The sequence below is a fragment of the Opisthorchis viverrini genome (genome assembly GCF_000715545.1).
Source record: "Opisthorchis viverrini unplaced genomic scaffold opera_v5_215, whole genome shotgun sequence".
Lineage (NCBI taxonomy): Eukaryota > Metazoa > Platyhelminthes > Trematoda > Opisthorchiida > Opisthorchiidae > Opisthorchis > Opisthorchis viverrini.
The window spans coordinates 294,949-317,360 of NW_008751868.1; the positions used below are offsets into that span (position 1 = coordinate 294,949).

The 22,412-nt window shown below is 45.1% G+C and overlaps 2 protein-coding genes across 2 annotated transcripts in view; one reads left to right on the forward strand and one right to left on the reverse strand.

Annotated features, from left to right (window-relative positions):
- T265_08318 (hypothetical protein) overlaps positions 1 to 22,412 on the forward strand; it is a gene marked incomplete at both ends in the record, with an annotated part of 44,362 nt that overhangs the window by 13,672 nt on the left and 8,278 nt on the right. Inside the window, 4 exons of the mRNA XM_009174084.1 lie at positions 2,394 to 2,647; positions 4,551 to 4,836; positions 13,231 to 13,368; positions 20,078 to 20,204. Coding sequence (XP_009172348.1) covers positions 2,394 to 2,647; positions 4,551 to 4,836; positions 13,231 to 13,368; positions 20,078 to 20,204 — 805 coding nt within the window. The remainder of the gene's footprint in view (positions 1 to 2,393; positions 2,648 to 4,550; positions 4,837 to 13,230; positions 13,369 to 20,077; positions 20,205 to 22,412) is intronic.
- On the reverse strand, positions 462 to 16,628 carry T265_08319 (hypothetical protein; the record flags this gene model as incomplete). Its single annotated transcript, XM_009174085.1, has 3 exons — positions 462 to 600; positions 1,906 to 2,160; positions 16,384 to 16,628. 3 exons carry the CDS (start codon positions 16,626 to 16,628, stop codon positions 462 to 464), a joined length of 639 nt encoding a protein of 212 aa, XP_009172349.1.

Here is a 22,412-nt window from a genome sequence, read left to right on the forward strand (position 1 = left end):
AAATAAAAGATAATCACTTAACTGCAGCACCCTTTCGGTGCTTAGCTACCATGCCACCCGAAGACAGCACGAGGGCTGGGATACTTCTGGGTTGTCCAATCCTAGACAGAGGAAGTCGAGGGTCAAAAGTCGGATTCGAACCGCGGACCTCTCGGTCAGTAAATTCCGCTCTAACCACTGAGCCATCTGGCCCCTTTTAGGGCTAATGGTGCTAAATCAGTGCCGTCAGTCAAGATTGGTATTTCTCGCGCTAAAATTTTCGTTTTTTCACACTGAAAATCAGTGACCGTTCCCTCTAACCGACATCTCACTGCTGGGGAGTTTTTGACTGCCGAAAATCCGCAAGTCCGTACCTGAGAAAGGATCATTGATATTCCGATTCATTGCTCGGAGATAACTGTCGAAAACCCATGATGTTGGAATTACAAGGTTGGAACACAAAGGTCGAAATCTCACCTTCGTTAGTAAGCATTATTAGCCATACACTTCACTCTCGGCAAATGCCGATGTAAGCGTTCAGCTGTAGCACCCTTCCGGTGCCTAGCTGCCATGCCACCCGAAGGAAGCACAAGGTCTGGGATACTGCCAGGTTGCCCCAGCCTAGACACGAGAAGTGAATGGCGGAGGTCGGATTTGAACCACAGACCTTCCTATCAGTAAATTCGCGCTCTAACCACTTGGGCCATCTCGCCCCTATGCCGATGTTCCCAAAAGTGTTTTTCCTTCAGTCTCCCCATATCCTCGCACGCTACTGGCTTAAATATCTTCAATCTTCGAAGGCTTATACTGATGATATGGTACTCGTCCATCCTGAAGCTTAGGGGATTATGTCTACCGTGCTTTATGTTTCCATGGGATGGTCTCACTGATGTTCATTGCCACTCATTGTTCCAAAGTTTTAGGACGTGGAATTTTCCGTCAAACAGTATAGATAATTTCACCACTGTCTCGGTGATACTTCCTTTCTGACTTCCGTCCTCCATGATGGTGTAACCGAGGTAAAATCGCAACTCACCCCGGATGGCTTCCCTCTGTTTAATCCACTTTCACCAAAGTCTTGTTGGCTGCATTTTATGTTCTCTGAATATCTAGTACATTACGCATACTTATCTTGAGTACTTTGACTTTGTAACCGGATTCGTCTTTCGGATTCTGTAATCTTCGGTTTCCTGAAATGGGGCTACTGTCTCTTTTCGAGATGCGCTCATTCGCAAACCAATTTTGTTTTAGCGGAAAACTCAGCTGAATCTCTCACTTATGGATGAATGCATGTACAAACTTGGCCTCATGCTTCAGGTCGTACGATACTCCAGATATCGTAGTATACTTTCTTGACGGGGCACACTACTCATAGAGTTGCTTAAGATCCTTATACTGGTTTCGCCTTTCTTGGGACTCCTCAGGTAGACGCAGTTATCAGGCTTCCGTCAGTTGAAGAGGTTCAGCTAGGATTCACTCGACTATACCATTAAAACAAAGTGGTTTTTTTTCAAATTAGTGTACCTCACGAATTTTGGATTCAATTAGCGTTCAGGTATGACAAAATTGACGTAATTTCGGTGACTTGACCGTATCCAATGAGCCCCAACCGGTCATGGGCTGTCGAAAATGTCTTGAGTAACCTTATAATCAGTATGTTTCGTCAAGCGAACTGTTCCTTTATTTTGACCCCTGGAGCATGTTTTCAGATGCAGTGCAATATATCTGAATACCCTTAGCAACTTTAGGGCCAGGGGGAACAATGGCCCTCATTATAACTTTCACTCAAGAAGTTTCAGCTTCCACAACTCGTTTGAAAGCCAGATTCATCTTTTCCTATTACTGTAGTTTGTTTGTGCTGCATGGCGCGATACCTCAGTATTAGTGCCTTCGATATGGCTGTCAGCTAGGTGAAGCCTGTATCACATTCCTGCAATATTTTCAGGTTTCCAATATGTTATACAAACCCCGTAACGATTTCTAATTTGCACACTGGATACCACTGTTTGAGTGCATAAGGCTTCTCCTTTCTTGAGGTGAAGTATTGTGTTCAGCTGTAGCACCCTTCCGGTGCCTAGCTGCCATGCCACCCGAAGGAAGCACGAGGGCTGGGATACTGCCAGGTTGCCCAAGCCTAGACAGGGGAAGTCGAGTGGCGGAGGTCGGATTCGAACCACGGACCTTCAGGTTAGTAATCCGCGCTCTAACCACTTCGGCCATCTCGCCCCAGGTGAAGTATTACTTCTGACAATATTGGTATTACTAGTCCTGTGAATCACGAAACAACCTCATGCATATCATCAAAGCGTATTAAGAACCGTTCGTCCTTTGTCATGCTCGCATCCTCTCACTGCATCATTTTTTCCGGGTTATCGCCATAACAAAGCTTCTGCTTTGTCTGTTGTACCTCTTAGCCCCTACTCGACGTCCAAAAGGCGCAGCAACCGCATCCAACGATCCACCTGCTTCGGAAGAGCTCAAGTTCGACCCGAGTGGTTACGACAAGGATTTGGTTGAAATGCTTGAACGAGACATTGTACAACGCAACCCAAATGTCCGGTGGGATGACATAGCAGAGTTGGAGGAAGCCAAACGATTGTTAAAAGAAGCTGTTGTCCTACCCATGGTACTACCAAACTTCTTTAAAGGAATTCGTCGTCCTTGGAAGGTAAGTCATGGGATTACGCTTGATTAGTCAGTCAGTTGCTTTCTAATTTTCGTCTTTGACAAAAGAACCAGTGGTGCTTCACTCACTTGGACCTCCGGAGGTACTGCATTTGCTTAGCGGTTTCATCGCCGACCATTTTTGCTTACCATGTGGTAGGTACTGCAAACATTTTATTGAATATATACATATATGGTGGGTGCACACATATGTATACTTTAATCTTCCTGGATCTTGTCCCATTCCCATGCGGATAGTGACGTTCACTCATTCCCGGACGATTTTTTGAGATAGTGTTATTTTACCGCCTTCCATTGACACAGGCTCAGAAGTCGTGGTACCCCTGAAAGGACCAGTTTTAGCAAGTACTACGTGCTGTTGATTTGTGGAACCCCTACAGTGTGGTTTAGGTGTTTTGGACATGCACTGCATGTGCCCGACCAACATCCACGAACGAAGTTGTGTTTTCCGCTCAAATCCTTGTTGGCAAAAGGTTATTGAACGAACATGACGTGACACCTGAAAGCAGCTGTTGTCAGTTCAAATACAGTGGTTTCGTTTCCTTCCATGTGTGAGGTTCACATGATTCGCTGACCTACGGCTGAAAGTCCTAAAGAACATAGCAAGTAACGCATCCCAGTGGCGTCCATGGTTTCATTTCCCAGTCGGACCGCTCAGACGGTGTTTACCTGTCATGGTGGAATAAGCTTGACTTCGGTGAGGTTCGCAAAGACCCCCACGTCAATCCTGACGCCTTATTCCCCTCAGCTGCGTTTACTTCAACGCGGTTCTTCTCAGGAACTGAGATGTTCTCAATAAATTCCCATTCCTCTCCTTTATTTTCACCTTTCTATGGCTTTCTGTATATTTTTTGTCGGATATAAGCATTAGTATCTGCCGCCTATATATTGCTATCTACAGTGAAAGCGGTGCTGATTAGATAGCCTCTAAAGGGTTCGCGCACTCGTGCGCTACAGTGATTTTGCGGATCCAACGGGAATTAACACGTGGAAGATCTTGTATGCCGTTCTAACAGAGGTCCCATGGATGGTGTTTGTTGCAAAACTTAAGGCCATGGTTAGTGCAACCTCAAAAACGAATTCAGTTGGTTCTGTTGACCAACAACAGTTCGCATGCAGCAGAACAATCACATTACTAACCGGAACACCGCGTGGCCTTGGTACAAACCAGATCCAAACGGTCTGGCTTCATCCCTTTATGTAATGAGTACACAATTAATCCGCGAGAGCGATTCCGTGTACTCCCAGAGACCTTCAACATTCGTCAGCAACTGTCTCACACGTTTAACCTACTAAGAGCCAGAGATTGAAAAGCTGACAGTGTTACAGAATTCGACGTAGTCTGCTTGGAGTTCTTGTCTACTTTCGGCCTCGTTGACCACTAGAGATCCTGGTTAATCATCAGGCATACGACACCGGCGGATCATTGCTAGGATGGACTGAACACCTCCGCGACGGCACTGAAGGTAGTGTTTTGAGAGGTCCTATCAAGGACATTTTATGTGCAACGCTATGTCCCATAAGAGTCAGTCTTTGGTCCTTAATTATTTTTAATCTCTACTGGTCAGCCTTATTTCACTCCTCAAAACTTGTTGTTTACCAAAGATGTATGCATTTGGACGGTTGTTGCCTCTGAATACTAACCCTGCTCCTCGAACATATAGGAACGGTGTCTTCAGTATACATGTTGCGTCACCAAGAATAGCACTCGTGTCCCTTGACAAGCTCAGTGGCGAGGATGATGCCTCGGTGATGGTTTCCGGCTGTGCCATTTTTGGGTAACAGCCGAAATTTCTTTACCACCATTCTGGTTTTCCACTTTGGTAGGGCTCTTTGCTTAATAAATGGCATGGCATTTACGTGTGCATCTGTCGTTGCCATCTTAGGGCGTTCTTATGGTTGGACCGCCAGGAACCGGGAAAACTTTGCTAGCCAAGGCTGTTGCGACTGAATGTGGCACCACCTTCTTCAACGTTTCCAGTTCCAGTTTGACAAGCAAGTGGCGAGGAGAATCGGAAAAGTTGGTGCGACTTTTATTCGACATGGCCAGATTCTATGCGCCGAGTACAATATTTATGGACGAAATCGACTCTATTTGTTCCAGGCGTGGTGGTGAATCCGAACACGAGGCTTCAAGACGCGTGAAGTCCGAACTGTTAGTTCAAATGGATGGTGAGTTCTCTGTTTTTTTCCCGATTGTGGGTCGCAGCCAATGCGAATACTGGTATTTCGAGGAACAAACAGACTATCAGGTTATTTTTGTTCTTTCTCTAGATTCGTGACATCGAGTTCATATGGCTCATGAGTCTTAACTTTATGGATGCATGACACTGTTTTTTGTCAGGATGCTGATGGCGTTTAGTAATTCCGCAAATACATTACAGTCAAGCTCCGCGTCCAGTCAGAAAGGTTATATTGGAATTCGCTAAATACTGTTTTCTCCAAACCTTAAAAAAAACACTCTAGTCCTGTGTTCGGGCGAGTTTTCCTGTACTTCTAGGTCGGACATTGTCTAAAAACTTCGGAGGTCGTTTGAGGCTAATTTATCAGGGAAATCGATAATTCTATCCCTCTGAAACGTTATCTGGTGCCAAATGTCCAGAAAATGTCTTTAATCCAAGTTATCGACAAATACACTCATTTGCCTATCAATTTGGTTTTGGGAGGAGACTCACCTAGAGTCCTGTTGAATCTCCCATTTATGATGTTCTTACGTGGATACTGGGATCTTGACATCAGCCTGCTGTTTTCTATCATTCATTGTCCCCCTTTTCTTTCAGTTATGTAGTTGATCATTCTTCATCCTTGGAATAATACTGTACACGATGTGACACTAAACATAAATCCCCTGATATACCCAAGTTGATATATCACTCCATTGTCTCGCTCTACTGTGTGTTTCTATTCAAAGTAGAAGGCGTGGCTTTTACGAACTTTTCATGTATGACGCTAGACTGTGTGGGACCTGTCTGAAGTGGACGCACTTTTGGGGGTCAATTATCAGGCTAACGGATTTGTGTTCACAGCAACAATGAAGCTTACTTAATTATTGGCTGCGGCCTGATGAGACATTGTATGCCTGTCATGATTCATATCGTTCAACTGTAACACCCTTCCGGTGCCTAGCTGCCATGTCACCCGAAGAAAGTACGAGGGCTGGGATATTGCCAGGTTGCCCAAGCCATGGAAGGGACCACACTCACCTGAGGAAGATAGCTCAGTGATTAGAGCGCAAATTTACTAACCAGAGGGTCCGTAGTCCAAACCCGACCCCTGCCTCTCGACCCACCCTGTCTAGGCCTGGACACCCTGGCAGTATCCCACCCCTAGTTCTACCTTCGGATGGCATGGCGGCTGGGCACCGAAAGGGTGTTACTGCTTAACGATTACCCTTATTTGTTTTATCACTTGGTATCATTCAGCTCTGATCGGGATTTGGCAACGGAACAATCTGTCGTATTTACACTCATCATTTTTGTATAAGGAGTTTTCCTCCTCTCCTAGCACATTTATTCTGGTAGGCGCACTCCAAAGAGGGAAAGCACTGAATTCGAGTTATTAGAGTTCATCAGCAGTGCATATCTTCGGCAGTGGCGAGCTTTGAACTCTGGCCATCTGACATGTAGACGAGCGTGTAACCACTACTCCACCAGCACATGCTTGACTCAACTGAGTTATCACGTGTGAACATACTTGCGCCAGGACAGGAGGAGAACTGTTCAAATGAGTATGATGTGTATGTGAATGATGCAAATTCTGCAACCATCTATAACTAATCTGTCCTATTTTCATCGATGAGACTCAGGTCACGTCCACTGGTGTCCAAAGACATGCCTATAGGTCAAATAGCATAATCATCGTATATGCACATCCAAAAATGAGTCTTCCTAAGTCAGGTCGTTTAACTGCCTCAAAGGGTTAACTAAGGTAAGTTTTCGTCTCACTTACTTTGTATCCTGTTTGCTTGTTCGTTTTCAAGACGTCAACTTGATTTCCTTCTAGTTGAAACTTCTGCAGGCATACTTTGCGGAGACTCTTTAATCCTCGATCACTGCGGAAAATAAATCGATTTTTTAGCGAAATACACTCATTTGCAAACAAATTTGGTTTTGTGAGAGACTCACCTGGAACCCAGCTAAATCTCTCATTTGTGATGTTTCCAGGCAAGTGAATGTGCTGCACTAGGCCGCCTCATGTTTCAGTTGCTACGATATTCGACATATCGCGATGCATGCATATTTGTAATGCGCTATTCATAAGGTTACTGGAAATTCTTCGAGAGAGACTCACCTAGAACCCAGCCGAATCTCTCATTTTTGATGTTTCCAGACAACCTCATGAGTAGTGCTTGACGAATTCGATTTTTTATTTTGGCAGCCAGCCTTTGCTGATGTCACTGTTGTGATAGCTATTCAATGAATGGCCCGTAACGGCCGTTTGCGCTCCGACACTCACTAGGCTGTCTGCACACGTAACTCCCAAAAGAAACTAAAAATTTGTGCAATCTCTTTATTTTCTGACTTCCACTGCCTTTTTGTTGGTTAGCGTCGACAGCCCAACATTGGTTGAACAGTGTTTCATGAGCCGAACGACCTTCACTCTTCCTGTGAGGGTCTGGAATACCTTATTTCTCATGGCGTGATCGTTCTTGGACATGGACTTATGAAACTGATTTGATACGAAGGAGCTGTCGGTGGCCAGCTCAGCCCACCAATTCTTTGGAACGTTCATGGAGTTGGCTAGGATATCTACTCCGACTACGCTCCAGGACACATCAGTATTCGGACCGCGGGACCATTTTGTTCTATGACAAGTCCGGCCATCAGTTTCATCAGTCAGCGACCGGTGAGCTATTATAGCTCATTATGGCCTACTATAACTAAACGGTAATCAGCTGTCGTGCCAAGCAAAATTCACACTCCCTAGTTTCGGAACAGTTTTGAAAACAAGTGGTAGAGTTGTTACTGGGCTCTCACTTTGGCAATAGTAGAACCCATTTATACATTAAAAAAGTTTGCTGGGGAACGTGGTGATCTCTTTATGGAACCTCTGTTCAGGAGCTAAAGCTGAGGGGGTTGCTGTATACCCATCCCGGTGTTGGGGCGGAATTGGGCCCAAATCACCCATTCCGGCGCCTAACAAGTCGTTGACTGGCATATATTCGCCTTCTCATGAGCGGATATTCGGATAGGTGCTAGATACACGTGGTTACTGAAGCCCGATGCCGTAAAATTAAAAAAAACTGTACCTGTTTGCTTGTTATTTACTTCACACCGAATGTAAGTGGCACTGTGTGTTCGCGACTCGACAGTCTTTAGATAGTTTGTGTCAAGTCAAATGGAATTCAGTCCGTTGATACGTAGAATTCACTAGCCGTATTTTCACAAATGTTACAACGGTCAAGTCGCGTCTTCTGATTTGGCTTATTTATTTCAGATTCTCTTGAACTTGATGCCATACTCAAGAGTTGGAAGGAGTGACTATAAAACAGACGCGAACAATCCGGACGGTTATAAGTAAAAAAGTTCTTACCCTACTTGCTGCTGGTACCTAAATAGACTTGATGCCAGGGTAGAAGGTGCAACATCTGTCATGTACATTGTGATGATACCTGGAGCATTGTACATCCGCGTATATCCGCATCGTTTTATCCACAGTTCCTGGACCAGCTGAAGCACGGATTGTAACAAAGTGACATTCAACTTCTGTCACCCAGCCTGTAAGCCTGATAGAGTCACCTGTCACACGTGACCCATCGCATGACCACGTGATACCGAAGCGTGCGATCAAGGGTACGGACTCCAACTACAGTCAAATTAAACTAGGCTTTCATGGATAAGAATAGACCAATAACGTAGTAGTTTTAAACTCCTGAACAATATCCCACGCTTCACACGTACACGAATGTTTCCTCGCTAACATGGACATCTGACGATGTACTGAAAGAAAGGGAATCGTATCTTAGCACGTCTCCGATACGGAGACGTTAATTGCAGGAAATTGGGTTTTGATCTGATCAACTGTTCTCGACTCAAGTCAAGGCACAACCGGTCTGATTGCATAAACACAGTTTGCTCACTCCAACCGAGAATGATTTAGAGAGGCCTGTTGTCAAAGTAAAACTGTTACCGGGTCAGTTGTTTGTTGCGATCAGTCTAATGTGAATTCAACACCCCTGTCTATAGGTGAGCGGCATTACTACCCACGTACTAATCACTGCTTCAGCGTGTGGTGTGCACTTGCCGTCGGGCGCCGTATTCTGATTGATCGTCAAACTTGTATCAGGGTCCTCCGTGTTGTGATGCACGGGGGCTTAGTTGTTCGATATTCCCTATTTGACGGACCAGGATCAGCCTGTTTCAGGACGCCCGGACTTCCAAGGTTTGTTTTCCTCAGGTGCGTCCATTAGTACTGGCTGACCGTGTCGGTTTGCCTGTTCTGTGCGAGACGGTTCAGATGGCTACCGTGCTACTTCGCTGTGTTTGACAGGGGGGGCTTTTCTGAAAGTATCGGCTAGATGTGATGTGCATGCGGGCATTTGTGGGACCTTTCGTCCTCGTGTTGTACTGTTTTTCTTCTGAGAGCAGCAAACTAGGCGAAGAGGGCCAAGATTGTAGAAAATGCAACAATACCAACAAGGCCTGAAAAGACGTGCGCAAAATAGGTGGATGTTTGTCAACCTTATGAGTAGTGCATTACAAAACTACATGTATCGCGATATCTCGAATATCGTAGCAACTGAAACATGAGGCGGCCTGGTGCAGCACATTCAGTTGCCTGGAAACATCCAAAACGAGAAATTCACCTGGGTTCCAGGTAAGTCCCTCGCAAAACCAAATTAGTTTGCGCATGCGTGTATTTCGCTGGGTAGATATTTACCCATATGTAGTTTTTTACCATATCTCGACTACGAATACAGATTATCCGTATGGCAAATAGGGAGTCCATCGGCAATCTTTTCATGATATTAATTAGTGTCGTCATCTCGTTTTTTTCCCTTACGCGGGCAATTTTCTAACTTTTCTGATGATCTTGGAGCCAGTAATGAGTGACGATGAACCGTTAGCACCGAAACCCATTCCCAAGTAGTAAAGGAAGATATTTCATTGTATGCTTCTTCGGTCGGACGTTTAACTCATCTAGCTATCTGTGAAAACATAGACTATATGTCTGAAATTAAACTTACTGTTCGAAATGGCTGGGTACTTTGTACTGAAACATAACACTGAGCGACAACGGAATGTTGCCATTTTTTCACATGGATCTATGTAATCACGTGACTCCACGAATGGGTGTCCAACAAGGATGTCCAATCCCCATTTCTGTTCAATTTCGTTCTTAATGTGAGGCGAACTCTGAAGGACCTCCGCAATCCCGGTGTTCAGATCTCTTCCTTTGTGCGAGCCTTGTGGATCTGAAATACGCCAACGATACCGTTATCATTTTTGAACAACAGTAACTTATCAGGGTCATCCCATTCTCTGGCATATGCTCCGCACCTAGACTTAAAGTACATGCTTCCGAGAATTCAAATACAGACACCGGAAGTTGTAAAAAGCAGTTTACATATCTCGAGAGTTGCGTTAGCTCTGACGGTAGTGTGACAGACGAAGTCAACGCACGGATCTCATAGGCCATGATTGCTTTTGTTAATTTGCGTATTTGGGACTACAGTGCGAGTTGTATTACTATGCAGCTGCATAACTTGTCCGCTTCAGGCGGGAGATCCGAGACGTCTACAGGTCTTTGACAATGAGTGTCTCAGAACTGTGGTTGAACTTAGCTGGAACTAGCGCATTCAGAATGAGGTGATCAGGCAACGGGCCATTTATGAGGTAGACGATATTTCACTCAAAGAATGCTTCCAGCGCTACAATCTAAGGTGGCTGAGCCATGTGTTACGCACGCCAAGGACAGCGTTGTTTTCTGTGTCTCAATTGGAGTGACGGAAATCTAGGAGTGGACTGGTATGACATAGCAAAGAGAATGAAGGATGTTGCCAAATGTTTTGATGGTTTGTTCCTGAATGGTGTGGTGGTAGCTCAAGTAGTTTAGATGGTCGTTGGTTTGTTCGCTGAGCCGGGCAATGTGATTGCAAACGTTTCTTAACCAATCAAGGGGACATCATCAGTGCGTTGTAAGGGCCTCGAGTAAAGCTTAGCGATGCACCAGTAGTTGTGCATTGAGCATCGGTTTGTTAATCCGATAGTAGGCTCTCTGAGTATTCCTGTTCAGGAAGCTCCTTTGTGTCACATTAGCAAAGGTCACAAGGTGGAACATAAATAGATTAAGGACAGAGGTCATCCGGACACTGACCAGTTGACGGGAACATGGGTTAAGGTAAAAGTCACGTGACCATCGACCAATCAGCACGTACGATAGAAGGCCGAACAACCGATCGTGACCGAAATTCAGCCCCGGCTAACTACACGTATAAGGACACAAACGCACTACTCCGCTCCTTAAAAACGCATCGATGATGGTTGTCACCTTGCTTGGTGATGAAACGTTGCAATCAACTTCACTACTCCGCTCCTTAAAAACGCATCGATGATGGTTGTCACCTTGCTTGGTGATGAAACGTTTGCAATCAACTTGCCCGGTTCAGCGAATGAACTAACAGCCGATTTTCTGTCCGCTTTTCGGGATGTAGCTCATGTCACCCTCATTGTGCTTCAATGGAAATACTGAACGATATGACGGCAAATTTGGCACTAGTGTTTCTGCTATCAGCCCTTCCCAAATTTTCCAACTAACTTTGGAGACGTGGCCGATCTTGGGTTCCCCTCCAATTTATCTTCCATTGTTGAGCTTCATTCAAACAAATTGATTTGGCCGTAGGGCAATGAATCACCATTGTTAGTCCCTCGTATTGCTGCGAGTAGTGGTAATGATGGACTAAAGCAGTCGTGCTCAACCAGCAAAATCCCCTCCTACGGGGGATTCCAAGCGCCAAAGTTGGAAACGCCAAGTAATAAACAGTTCGCGTTAATCCCCGTTTACTACCCTGCCCGTAGCCCCACTGAACGTATTGTTTTCTATTACTGGTGGCAGGTGTGTGGTCAGCGTGTTTATGTTGGCAGTACAATACTCTTTGCACCTTTATGGGCTTATTAGGGAATTTCTACAAGGGTATGAGGGCAGTGTTTTCTTGGAAATGTGGAACAGTTCGTTTGGATTCGTTCGTTGTTGGCATATTCGCTGAGGTCGGTGGTAATCACAAATCGATTACCAATGTGATGGATTGCATTTGGTGTGCACGTGCTGATAGTCGAATCCGTACTCGCATGACACTGGTCTCAGGTTTGCAAACGCGAAATGTGAAATGACGAAAAGTGACGTTCACATCAGGTCTCATGCCCCGCACAATCCACCGTTGGTTGTGTTATCACAGGTATCATGAACGTCCTCCTTCAGTAAATCTTGTAAATCCGTCTGCCTCGTTACATGTCAGGCTGCCTTCGTTTCTGTTCCGCTAGGTGTAAACACAATTGCGGAAGAACGAAGGTCGCGAACACATCTTATTTTTTGTGATTGACTACATCAGGACTACATCACAAATTTATTTGTTACCAGAAATCAAGTGAAAAAGATAAAATCGGAGATATATACACGTTAGTGAAACAGAATTCAAAGGAAGGATAGGTCAATAGGTCACGGAATTAAATAAGTGACATCAATGTCAGACAGGCTTGTGGGCCTGATTTTTAGCAGGCCATTTCAAGTTCAAAGGTCACACAAGTTTCTTTCAGACGCCAAGTTGTGTGTCCAATAGTCAGATTCCAATCGCCTCTGAGATTGATAATAGTCTGGATTGTACCAGAAGTGCGCGGTATATGATGTCGAAGGCTTATTGTTTGTGGATGACATGAATGGTTTCGACCAAATGTGATGCATTCGTACTTGAGTCTATTTTTTCAACTACCAATCAGAGACACAGAAATGTGTTCACTCATTCTGTCCGACAAATGCTTTGTCGTACGACCAGCGTATGTTTCTCGGCACGAGCGTACAAATGAGTACACACAAAAGCTGGTGGCATACTGTGGTAACTTTTCCCTCAACCAAAACGTAATAGTGGGGCTCGAATTGAAGCCCTAACACAAGTTAGCAGCCATGTATGTTGTATCAGGTCAGCTAGAAGCATATTACTTTTTTACCTACGAGTGGGTCTTTCAAAAGCCACTCGTACGGGCCTCTGTGTGTTGACCATGTCTGCGTGGTAAAAAGTTCAATAGCCCGTACGGTTTTTGTGGAGATTTCGTCTTGTAAGTGCATTCTGTCTGTGTTGGAAAACCGAGAGGCACTGTACATCTGTTTCATCCTTGTTTGGAATCATCATTAGTGCGTATCTCGCGAAAATCCAGAGAGACTCGAACCCGTAACCTCCTAACTAGTAGTTTCAAACTTAGCCGTTCAACCACGAGCCTTTGGTTTGTTATTCTCTTCATACTTCCAGAGCAAACGTCTTTCTCCAACGCTGCTCATCATTCTAGCCGTGACGTTGCTACCGCCATCTGTTTTATGGTAGCTTGCCTAGCCTCAACACCTAGCTCTTTGTTTCAGGTGTCACCGGAGCCACTGGACAACAGGAAGATCCAACCAAGACGGTTATGGTTTTGGCTGCGACCAACTTTCCCTGGGACATCGATGAGGCTCTCAGAAGACGATTGGAGAAGCGCGTTTACATACCTCTTCCTAGTGGTTAGTGCTTATGTTGCTGTGTTGTTTGCACACGTATGTTTATAAGGCGTGGCGGTTGTCAACCTCAGTCAAACTGCATTATTGGTAATGTCCCTTTTACCTATCTTAGTACATGCACGGAAAGTGTATTGCATTGGTACGAAATTTAGATAGAGATAGAGGAGGTAGGTGTTGGTGAATGTGGTATCAGGTGTATGTGTAAACCGAATTTGGAAGTCTGTGCCGAGGGAAACAGCGGTTAGAGAAACTCGTGAGATTGATAAATGACGGTGAGATAGCGTGATGTTTAGTGCTGAATGTACGGTCAACAGTTTTGTCCGATAAACTTGTCTAGTGATGGCTTCAACTCGCGTATTTTTCCTAAATTACATGTAGAGGTACATGCACAGGGTGAGAACAACGTCATTTGTGGTTTCTGGACAACGCTTTGGACTCATTTCAGTCCGCAAAGCAAATATCAAGGAAGCTGGTAGTGTTGGAATCGTTGACTCTCATGGAAAGCACCCGTGGGACGGAATAGCAGTCTGGGTTTGAAGTTCTAGTTGATTATACTTCGCTGGCACTATTGCGCCAGAAAATAGGTTAAGCGGAGGGATGTGAGAATTCGCAACTACATATGGCAGATGATGGGCGGTTGTAATGAGAATAGTTGCAGTCGGTTGAGCCATTATGGCCTTGTGAAGCAGGACCTACTTGCCTATTGGTTGTTGATCTGTTCGCCGTACTTGCAAACGTCTTGTCGCCAACTGAGGAGACATCATGAGTGCGCAGTTGGTTAGATACTGATGGCGAAACGTTCGTAAATTAATTCCCAGTCTCGACAAATATATCACGGTCAGCTGATCAACTGTTAATAAAACGCACCCGAGCTACGAATATTTTGGCACATCGCCAGCCTACTCATATACGGTGGTCAGTGGAATCTAAAGACCAAAATGCAGGACTTTGAATTCATCTCGTTACGACGTAAGCCCATCCAAATCAAGGTATGGAAAATGTACAAGACTCGGGCTCGAAGCCACTGCGTGGGAGGGTAAAAGATAAAGATAAAGCGTTCAGCTGTAGCACCCTTCCGGTGCCTAGCTGCCATGCCACCCGAAGGAAGCACGAGGGCTGGGATACTGCCAGGTTGCCCAAGCCTAGACAGGGGAAGTCGAGTGGCGGAGGTCGGATTCGAACCGCGGACCTTCAGGTTAGTAATCCGCGCTCTAACCACTTCGGCTTACGAAGTCGATAGCCTCAGTGAACGAGTTAAGTTTTCAGTCGACCGGGGTATAATTCAGGTTTCCGTTATCAAAGCTGTTGATTTTGACTCAAGTTGGTGAGGAAAAGAAATAGCCGGTGGTAGCAACAATGGCTATACACAGTAAGTTGTTTCTGTCACCTTGTCGGTGTGTGTGTGTGTGGTCTTCAACGAGTGGGTCGCTCACACAACGAGGATTTTTGTGACATAAACTTATTTGTCGGCGCCTGTTTACCGTCCCAAGGCCACTGGTAAGCACTAACCAACCATTCCACAGCATTTGCTGTGGATTATCTCATCTCTCAACCAAGTGGCTGACTCACCCCACGCAACTGCAGAATATGGATTCTAACTGACAATGGATCTCGGTATCAAATGTCTTTCATCCTATCAGCTATATTCACTTAGAACAGTACCTTCATTAGGACTGCTCCTAACCACCAAAGATAACAATTTATGATCACTGCCTGAAACTGTGACTCATTGCGCCTGACTTGTCGTGATGTTTCTGTGAAAATTTAGGTGATTTACTGCAGTTCAATCCTATTTCTATCCAAATAGTCGAAATAGGAGCGATGCCGTGCTTTTTCATCGTGTTTTCAGCTTTTGAACAGTCCAACGATCTTTTCATAAAGGAAACTATTCACAAGGCTGCTGAAAACTCTTCGACAGCCCACGACCGGTTTCGCCCTTCTTGGGGCTCATCAGGAAGGCGCAGTCCCCGAGTTTCCGTCAACCTTATGATCTACTTGAACCCGAATTGCACTGTTTTAGAGAAATACACTCATTTGCAAATCAATTTGGTTTTCACGGAAGACTCAGTTGAATCTCTCGTTTATGATGTCCTCCAACTGAATGTGCTACACACAGGCCGCCTCATGATTCAGTTGGCACGATATTCGAGATATCGCAGTATATTTTCATAAAGGACATCATAAACGAGAGATTCAATTGAGTATCCCGTGAAAACCAAATCGATTTGCAAATGAGTGTATTTCTCGAGTCCAACAATCTGTTTGTCCATGTGACCTTGGTAGTTGATCGAGTGTATAATCAATTCACACAAAATGCTGTCCCGACAACATCCACTCTCGTCCCCCTGAAGACATCAGCTCTTCGACCCATTAGGAATTGCGCCATTTTCGTGTCACAATGCGTTTCTACAGCAGGCCACTCACTGTCATACAGAGCCGCCCATGTGCCACCCGCGGAAGTTGAATATCTCTCCGCACAACACTACAACGGCAGAAGAAATCCAACGATCACACTTACCATTTCGTTCAAACGATCGGTAGTGTTTTGCAGTTGAACCGTGCTACCAGTTAAGTGAGCTAATATAGTTTGGCATGGACCGTCCGCCCTTAACTGTGTGGTGTGTGCAGATCGATCTGAGTATAGGCATTTCATGAGAGGTTGTATTGAAAGTTACAACGTGAATTAATAAAACAATAATGAAACTCTTCATGATGACGATGTATCCGTGACTTTGACGAAGACTGCTCATACTTGTTAGTCGTGAGACTGAATGGGAATCGTAGTACACAGTGCAACCGAGAAGAGAAACACAAGGAGGAAGGGCTCCGTCGTTTAGGTCGGTAGTACGTCGTACATGTCAGCATCATCAGACAAGGCAACATCAAAGTTGACACTGATGCTTCACTGCCGTACAACCCCAAAGTCTAACTCATTATTTTAAGCCTTAGGATGATATGAAGATTGAGTGAGGGAGAGAACCTGATGCCGGTCTACCGCAAGCACTCTGAGTTTCCTACACCTGCAAGTGCTCAATCAAACAATCTGAAAAGAAACCAACAATATGAACGCTACTGACATCGACCATACGCCCTCTCTTGCAATGTCTCCAGGCAGTGTCTATCTCGTGACTTGCGCCATTCGGAAGTTGGGACGGAGAACAACACTCGTTTCGGTAGACGGTGTCTTGACATGCGTAGCACACAGCCCAGCCAACGCAGTTGATAGTGTTGAATGTTTCCCGCAGAGACTGTCTTGCAACCATACAACAATACAACCCTTACTATAGCTTGGTACACGCGAGCGATCCTTGAGACCCAGTTGTTTGCTTTTTCGACGTCACAGGTGACGCGAAATCGGCAAAGATGATTCTAGCTTTTGTGATCCGTGCACTGACCTCATCAGGATCACTTCCATGAGAGCTAATACGACTAACAAGGTGTGTAAAATTCTCCTTGAATGGTAAGGGGTATGTTCAGAGACTGCACTTTCTGAAGCATGTGAATATTGGGACCGGAGCAGGTTCACAAACTTCTGGGGCATTCCCTCTTGAGTAAGTGTGGTTAGCAGCACTGACCTATCGGCAGAATCGAACACACCCTTGAAATCAAGGAACCCTAAGATTATGGGCCGCCTATGTATGTGGCATTTCTAACATCTGACGGAGTGTGAAAATGTGGTTTATGCAACCTCTGCCCCGGTAGAAATCCCGCTTGATGGTCGCGGATCGAGTTTTCGCATGCCGCTTTAAGACGATGGACACTGTGACCCCAGAAGCCTCGTTCAACGTGAATCAGTTTGATGCCTCTGTGCTCCCTTCATTCATTGCGAGTACATTTTTGAAAATGGACACTATTATCAACTTACCCCTGTTTTCTGGGACCGTCTTTTGTTTAGATAGACCCAAATAGGCTAGATAGGTACTGGCTGAGGAATTCACCGCCATCTTTGAATGGAGCAGATATAAGGTCGTCAGGTCCAGGAGCACGATATGCTTGTTTCGGACACTGCTGAAGCTGAAGGGGGTTCCGTGCCCACAGTCCACCTTTCTGTTGAAGGCCTGCATTCCGGATTTGAGGTAGCAGGTAGCCGATTGAATCGTTATTTGAAGTATTGTATCCAATGATCCAAACGTTCTACTTTGCTGGATATCAGAAAGCTATTCTGCTGTCTGATAATTCCGTTGTCAAGAGGTTTCTTAGAACCAGTCAAACGAATCAAGTGGAACGGCCATCACTTTTCACATCTTTCATTTCTTCGGCCTTTCAGGTCTACCAAACTTCGCGGTTTGAATGGTCACTCGATTTTATTTGGCGTCGGGTTGAGTTGTGGTTGCGGCCAAAAGGAATTGGTCACCCGGCCTCCAACAAAGCCACGATCCTATCAGAGATCCAATGTTTGGATGATGTGGACTGGGTTGTAACGCAAGCGGAAACTATGACTTTGAGTAGCGCTCTGGATATTTGTTCCCAGTGACCTTTTATATCCGTTGTAGAACCATGTGGCGGGCGTTCAAGGAGCCGGTTCTGATAGTTTCATCTATTTCTGGGTCCACTAGCTTCTCAATGGCTAAGCGAAGTGCGCCTATACCTGAAAGGCACAATGAAAGCTGACAAGCAGCATACTTTGATCTAGATGGAATTCAGCGTACGAACAATAGCCACTTGTTGTCCTGCTTGCTTTAATGTGCAAACATTAAAGGGAGCTAAGTAGTCCAGCTTTCGATGTTTGAAAACAGAATTTGAAATGTTTGAGGTTGTTACTGAAGTCAGACGGATAGAACCCCTAACTAAGTGGGGTGCACGTTGAACAATGCGGTCAGTTCTTGTACTTGGACTTGCGGAGATACTTATGAACTTAGAAGTTTAAGAAGGGAGGCGCAGTCGCATGGAATTTGAAATGTTTGAGGTTGTTACTGAAGTCAGACGGATAGAACCCCTAACTAAGTGGGGTGCACGTTGAACAATGCGGTCAGTTCTTGTACTTGGACTTGCGGAGATACTTATGAACTTAGAAGTTTAAGAAGGGAGGCGTCAGCAGTCGCATGTTTTCGCTTATCCGCCATGCAGCAAGCAAGGGGACCCAGCTGCATACTCCACGTGACGGCCAGTGTGGCATGAGAGTATTGTTGTGAGTATCATGGCTGTGCACTCAAACGCCAGATCATCCAATCAGACAACCCAGATTCAGATACCTCTGTGTGGCTTCCCCCTTATAGAGCACACATTTATATAGTTCACAGACCTGAAGGAAATGTGCTTGAATTGACACAAGAAGGAAGTAACAGCGTGTCCTTGCTTTTTATATGTAAAGAGATTAAGGTTACCTCAGTTAGATCGGTTCCTTGAAGCTTCCTCTTGTTCCCGTCGGCACCTCTTATGCTGACGACGGCAACCGTTGGCTGTTCCATCTATCTCCTCACGATTTTGTCCTCAAATTTGAGCGTCTTTTACTAGGGACCGTTCAGTTTTTCTTCGATTGACATCCCCATGTAATTCCATATGGCTTTGAGATAAGTACAATTGATACTTGAAACCTACAGTTCTACCCAATAATTCCGTTTGGAGAATCCGGTGGCCAGGTTAGATCAATATGCTTGTGCATCCGACGGGACCTGTCTTTTTTTACTGTTCACTCGGATGTTTTTACTTACGGGGCAATGGGATGCTTGTGTGGTTGGTAGAAACATTCCTGTTCGATGTGCAAATCCCTTAGACGTCAGACTAGAAGTCGGACAAGGTAGTGTTTTCGTGGGGCGATGGAGAGGCGGCACTGTTCGAGGAGTCGATGTCACAGTGGGTTGACTTTTGTGGACTAATTCAACATTGCACGTACAAACAAGACTTCCACTTGTTGGTCAAACGTTCAAGTGAGGTGACCCTTTTTATGTTTCAGAGGCACTTGCGCTCATTTTGCTCGTCCACCGGAACGAAGTTTTGGGCCCCACCCAGTCGTCTCTTAATTGCTTATCGAACCTTCGTGGTTTCAGTTGTAAAAGTATTTAAACATACAGTTGGTGTGCGGCCTTGGCGAAATATCCCTTGGCTGCATCACATGGCGACGCATCTCAGTTGCATATTTTTGTCTGCGTGCAATGTAGGTTCGCCCATCGGCCGTCGAAAAAACTCCTTTCATCGCAAAAATTAACAGTTTTATATCTGGATGAAGCACGAGAGTAAAGTGAACTTGTGTATCCAATCGGTCTTAGTCGTCACCATGTGTACGATGTGAAAACAGCACTGAATTTGAGACTGGTTACGATAGAGATACAGTTGATTCGTTCTGAGGCATTTTTGTATCCTGCCCCCAAATATTTCCACAGTTGCTTTGCGTGTGCCTCCTTACTGTGTGTTCCAATCTTCAAGAAGCCACTACAAGAACAGATGTGCTAATTTTTGCAGAAAACGTCAATGGTTGTGACCGACCGTTGAGGTTTTTATTTTTTCTCAGGTGCAATGCCTCGTGTTATCCGACAATAAATCCGCCAGATTGAAACGTACGGGAATACTCGACTAATATCCCAAGACAGTGAACGTTTGGATAAACTGTCGCAAACCTTCACGATCCCGACAGTATGCTTTATCTCCGACAGGTTTCAAGTTTGGTAATGATAACCGATGTTACACATCAATAGCTAAGATATGATTTATGAGCTACCCCAGACTTTTCGGTGACCAAAAGTTATCCATTCCTAATCTATTTCCCACGTTCTAGTCACTGGTCGTCGTGTATTGCTGGACATTAGTCTTAAAGAAGTTCCGCTGGCCGAAGATGTCGATCTGGATAAGGTAGCCGAGTGTTTGGATGGATATTCTGGTGCGGATATTACTAACGTGTGTCGGTAAGTCACGGAACTAGGCTGCAAAGGTTTTGTGCATTTGTGCCCCACAGTACCTTCTCTTATAGCGTTTTCAACCGACATCAGAAGTTTTCCTGTCTGTTTCAATCGCTTCTTCCATGATCATCATCGAAGACAGCAACATCAGTGTCAACACTGATGCTTCACTGCCGTACAACCATAAGATTCGTCTAGTTATATATATATATATATATATTAAAAGCCCTAAAGTGGAAAGAAGAGAAAAAGAGTGGGTGAGGGAGGGGACCTAGTACTGGCCTGTGTCAAGCATTCTGATGTGTCTACATCTTCAACCGCTCAATCAGACAATCCGGAAAGAAACTGACAGTTTCTTCGCTTCTTTTGGGAAGTTATTTTTCTACATCGCTTTGTAGTCCTTGGGTGCTGTACCGTCCACATCGGATCCGACCGTAAAAACCGTATTTGTGGTTGTCCATCTTCCAAACCCTCCAAACTTGTCAGTAGCCTAGTGCCGTAAATTCACCACACTTGTAACTAATGGAATGGATAAGCCTATCGTTTGTGGGACCGAACTGCCCCTCAGTTTCAGAGGTCAAAGAAGCGTGACAGGGCATTATCTGTTCGAAGATTTTAGCCATAATTTGGACCAAAGTTCCGTGAGGGCTCATGCCTGCAGGACCAGTCTGGTGTAGGGCCGGTTACCTTGGATACCACGTGCGTCATTCTCTGATGAGCTACAAGCTTTCGCGCCACGTACTAAAATGATCTAGTGAGTTTCTTCTGAATAGCGCTTTCGGATGGATCAAAGTGTGGGCGGCTTTCGTGACGGGAACTCGTCCAAACCACCAGAATTTGCCTATCCTCCTTCATTTTAGGATGATCTTATTCTTCTAAAGGCGACTGGGTCAGTAGTCAGTTTTTCATTATGTAGTACTTGACGGATGTCTACAATTTTACGATCATATGAACGGGTTACAAATGACAGAAACGATTGTAGTTGATATCGTCCAACTCATCTTTCAGGACTCTGTTGAATCACCTAACGGAAAAACCCTCCGTATTTAGAAACTCCAGAAGGAAGGTGATGTATTGCTCCTGTAAAAAAACTAACCGACGGGGAAAGTAGTTAGACAAAACTGGGATTAAGTTTCACGAATTGTGCAACCCAGATTATATACTAAATACAATTGTACAGTTGGATGGGGACAAACCTTCGCAAACTAACATTCTCAACAAACTTCACTGTAAGAAACAACTTCGGCTGGACTAGATTGTTTCACATAACCGTCAGAGAAATAAGGCAGTTGGACGTCGTTTGGTTTATTTCAAAACATGAACAAGTCGCATACAAAAAGTTACACGTTGGCAAAAGCCAAGCTGACTCAGCTTTCACCATAAACGCCTCACCAGTATCCAACACGATGCCCGGCTGCCATACGACCGTGGTTTATTTCAAATCCTTGTTGGGAACAAAAGAAGAGACTTGGTGCTATCCTAGCACAATCATCGCGAGGCGCCTACACCTTCGGATACTCATTCAGGCAATATGGATAGAAACTGACAACGAGAACACCATCGACATCGATTACCAGTCATATCTTGTAGCGTCTCCAACAGTGGGGATCACGCAGTCCCGTCCTAAAAAGCGAATCGCACCTATAGCACCCAAACATTTCGTGATTTCTTTCATACCCCTCTGCCAGCTCAAGGGTTCGCCACCTCTCTGCTTCCGCTACTCTGATTCAAGCCCAGAAAACAGCATACTTTTCGGCAAACGACAATCCCACCAAAGCACCACAGTTTTTTTATTCTGGATGCGTTCTTCCACCGAAATGCTTGTTGCACAAGCAAACACTCGTTTCCTAATTGTCCCGTTGCAGAATCGCTAGCATCAGCCTGCACAAGCGATGGTTCTAACACAATAATTGAGACCTTAGAACGTCCCAGTCCGGCTGCTTGCTGATGCCAAGTTTCGCAGCAAACTAGCCCGTATTGTAGCCTGATACACATATCCGTTGAAATTCACTGATATGCTACTTTGACGCAACTCGAGCCTTGGAGATTCGTGCATCAACCTCACTTTTCACATCACAGATACATAGAACGCCCCACAACTTCGACTGCCTCTCCATAGATCGTGAGGAGTAACTTCGCGTCCAGGAGCATAACCTTTGATGTTGTGTGTTCAAAGCGCATGCCGAATGGCAGGGTGGCTTCGGTCTGTTCATC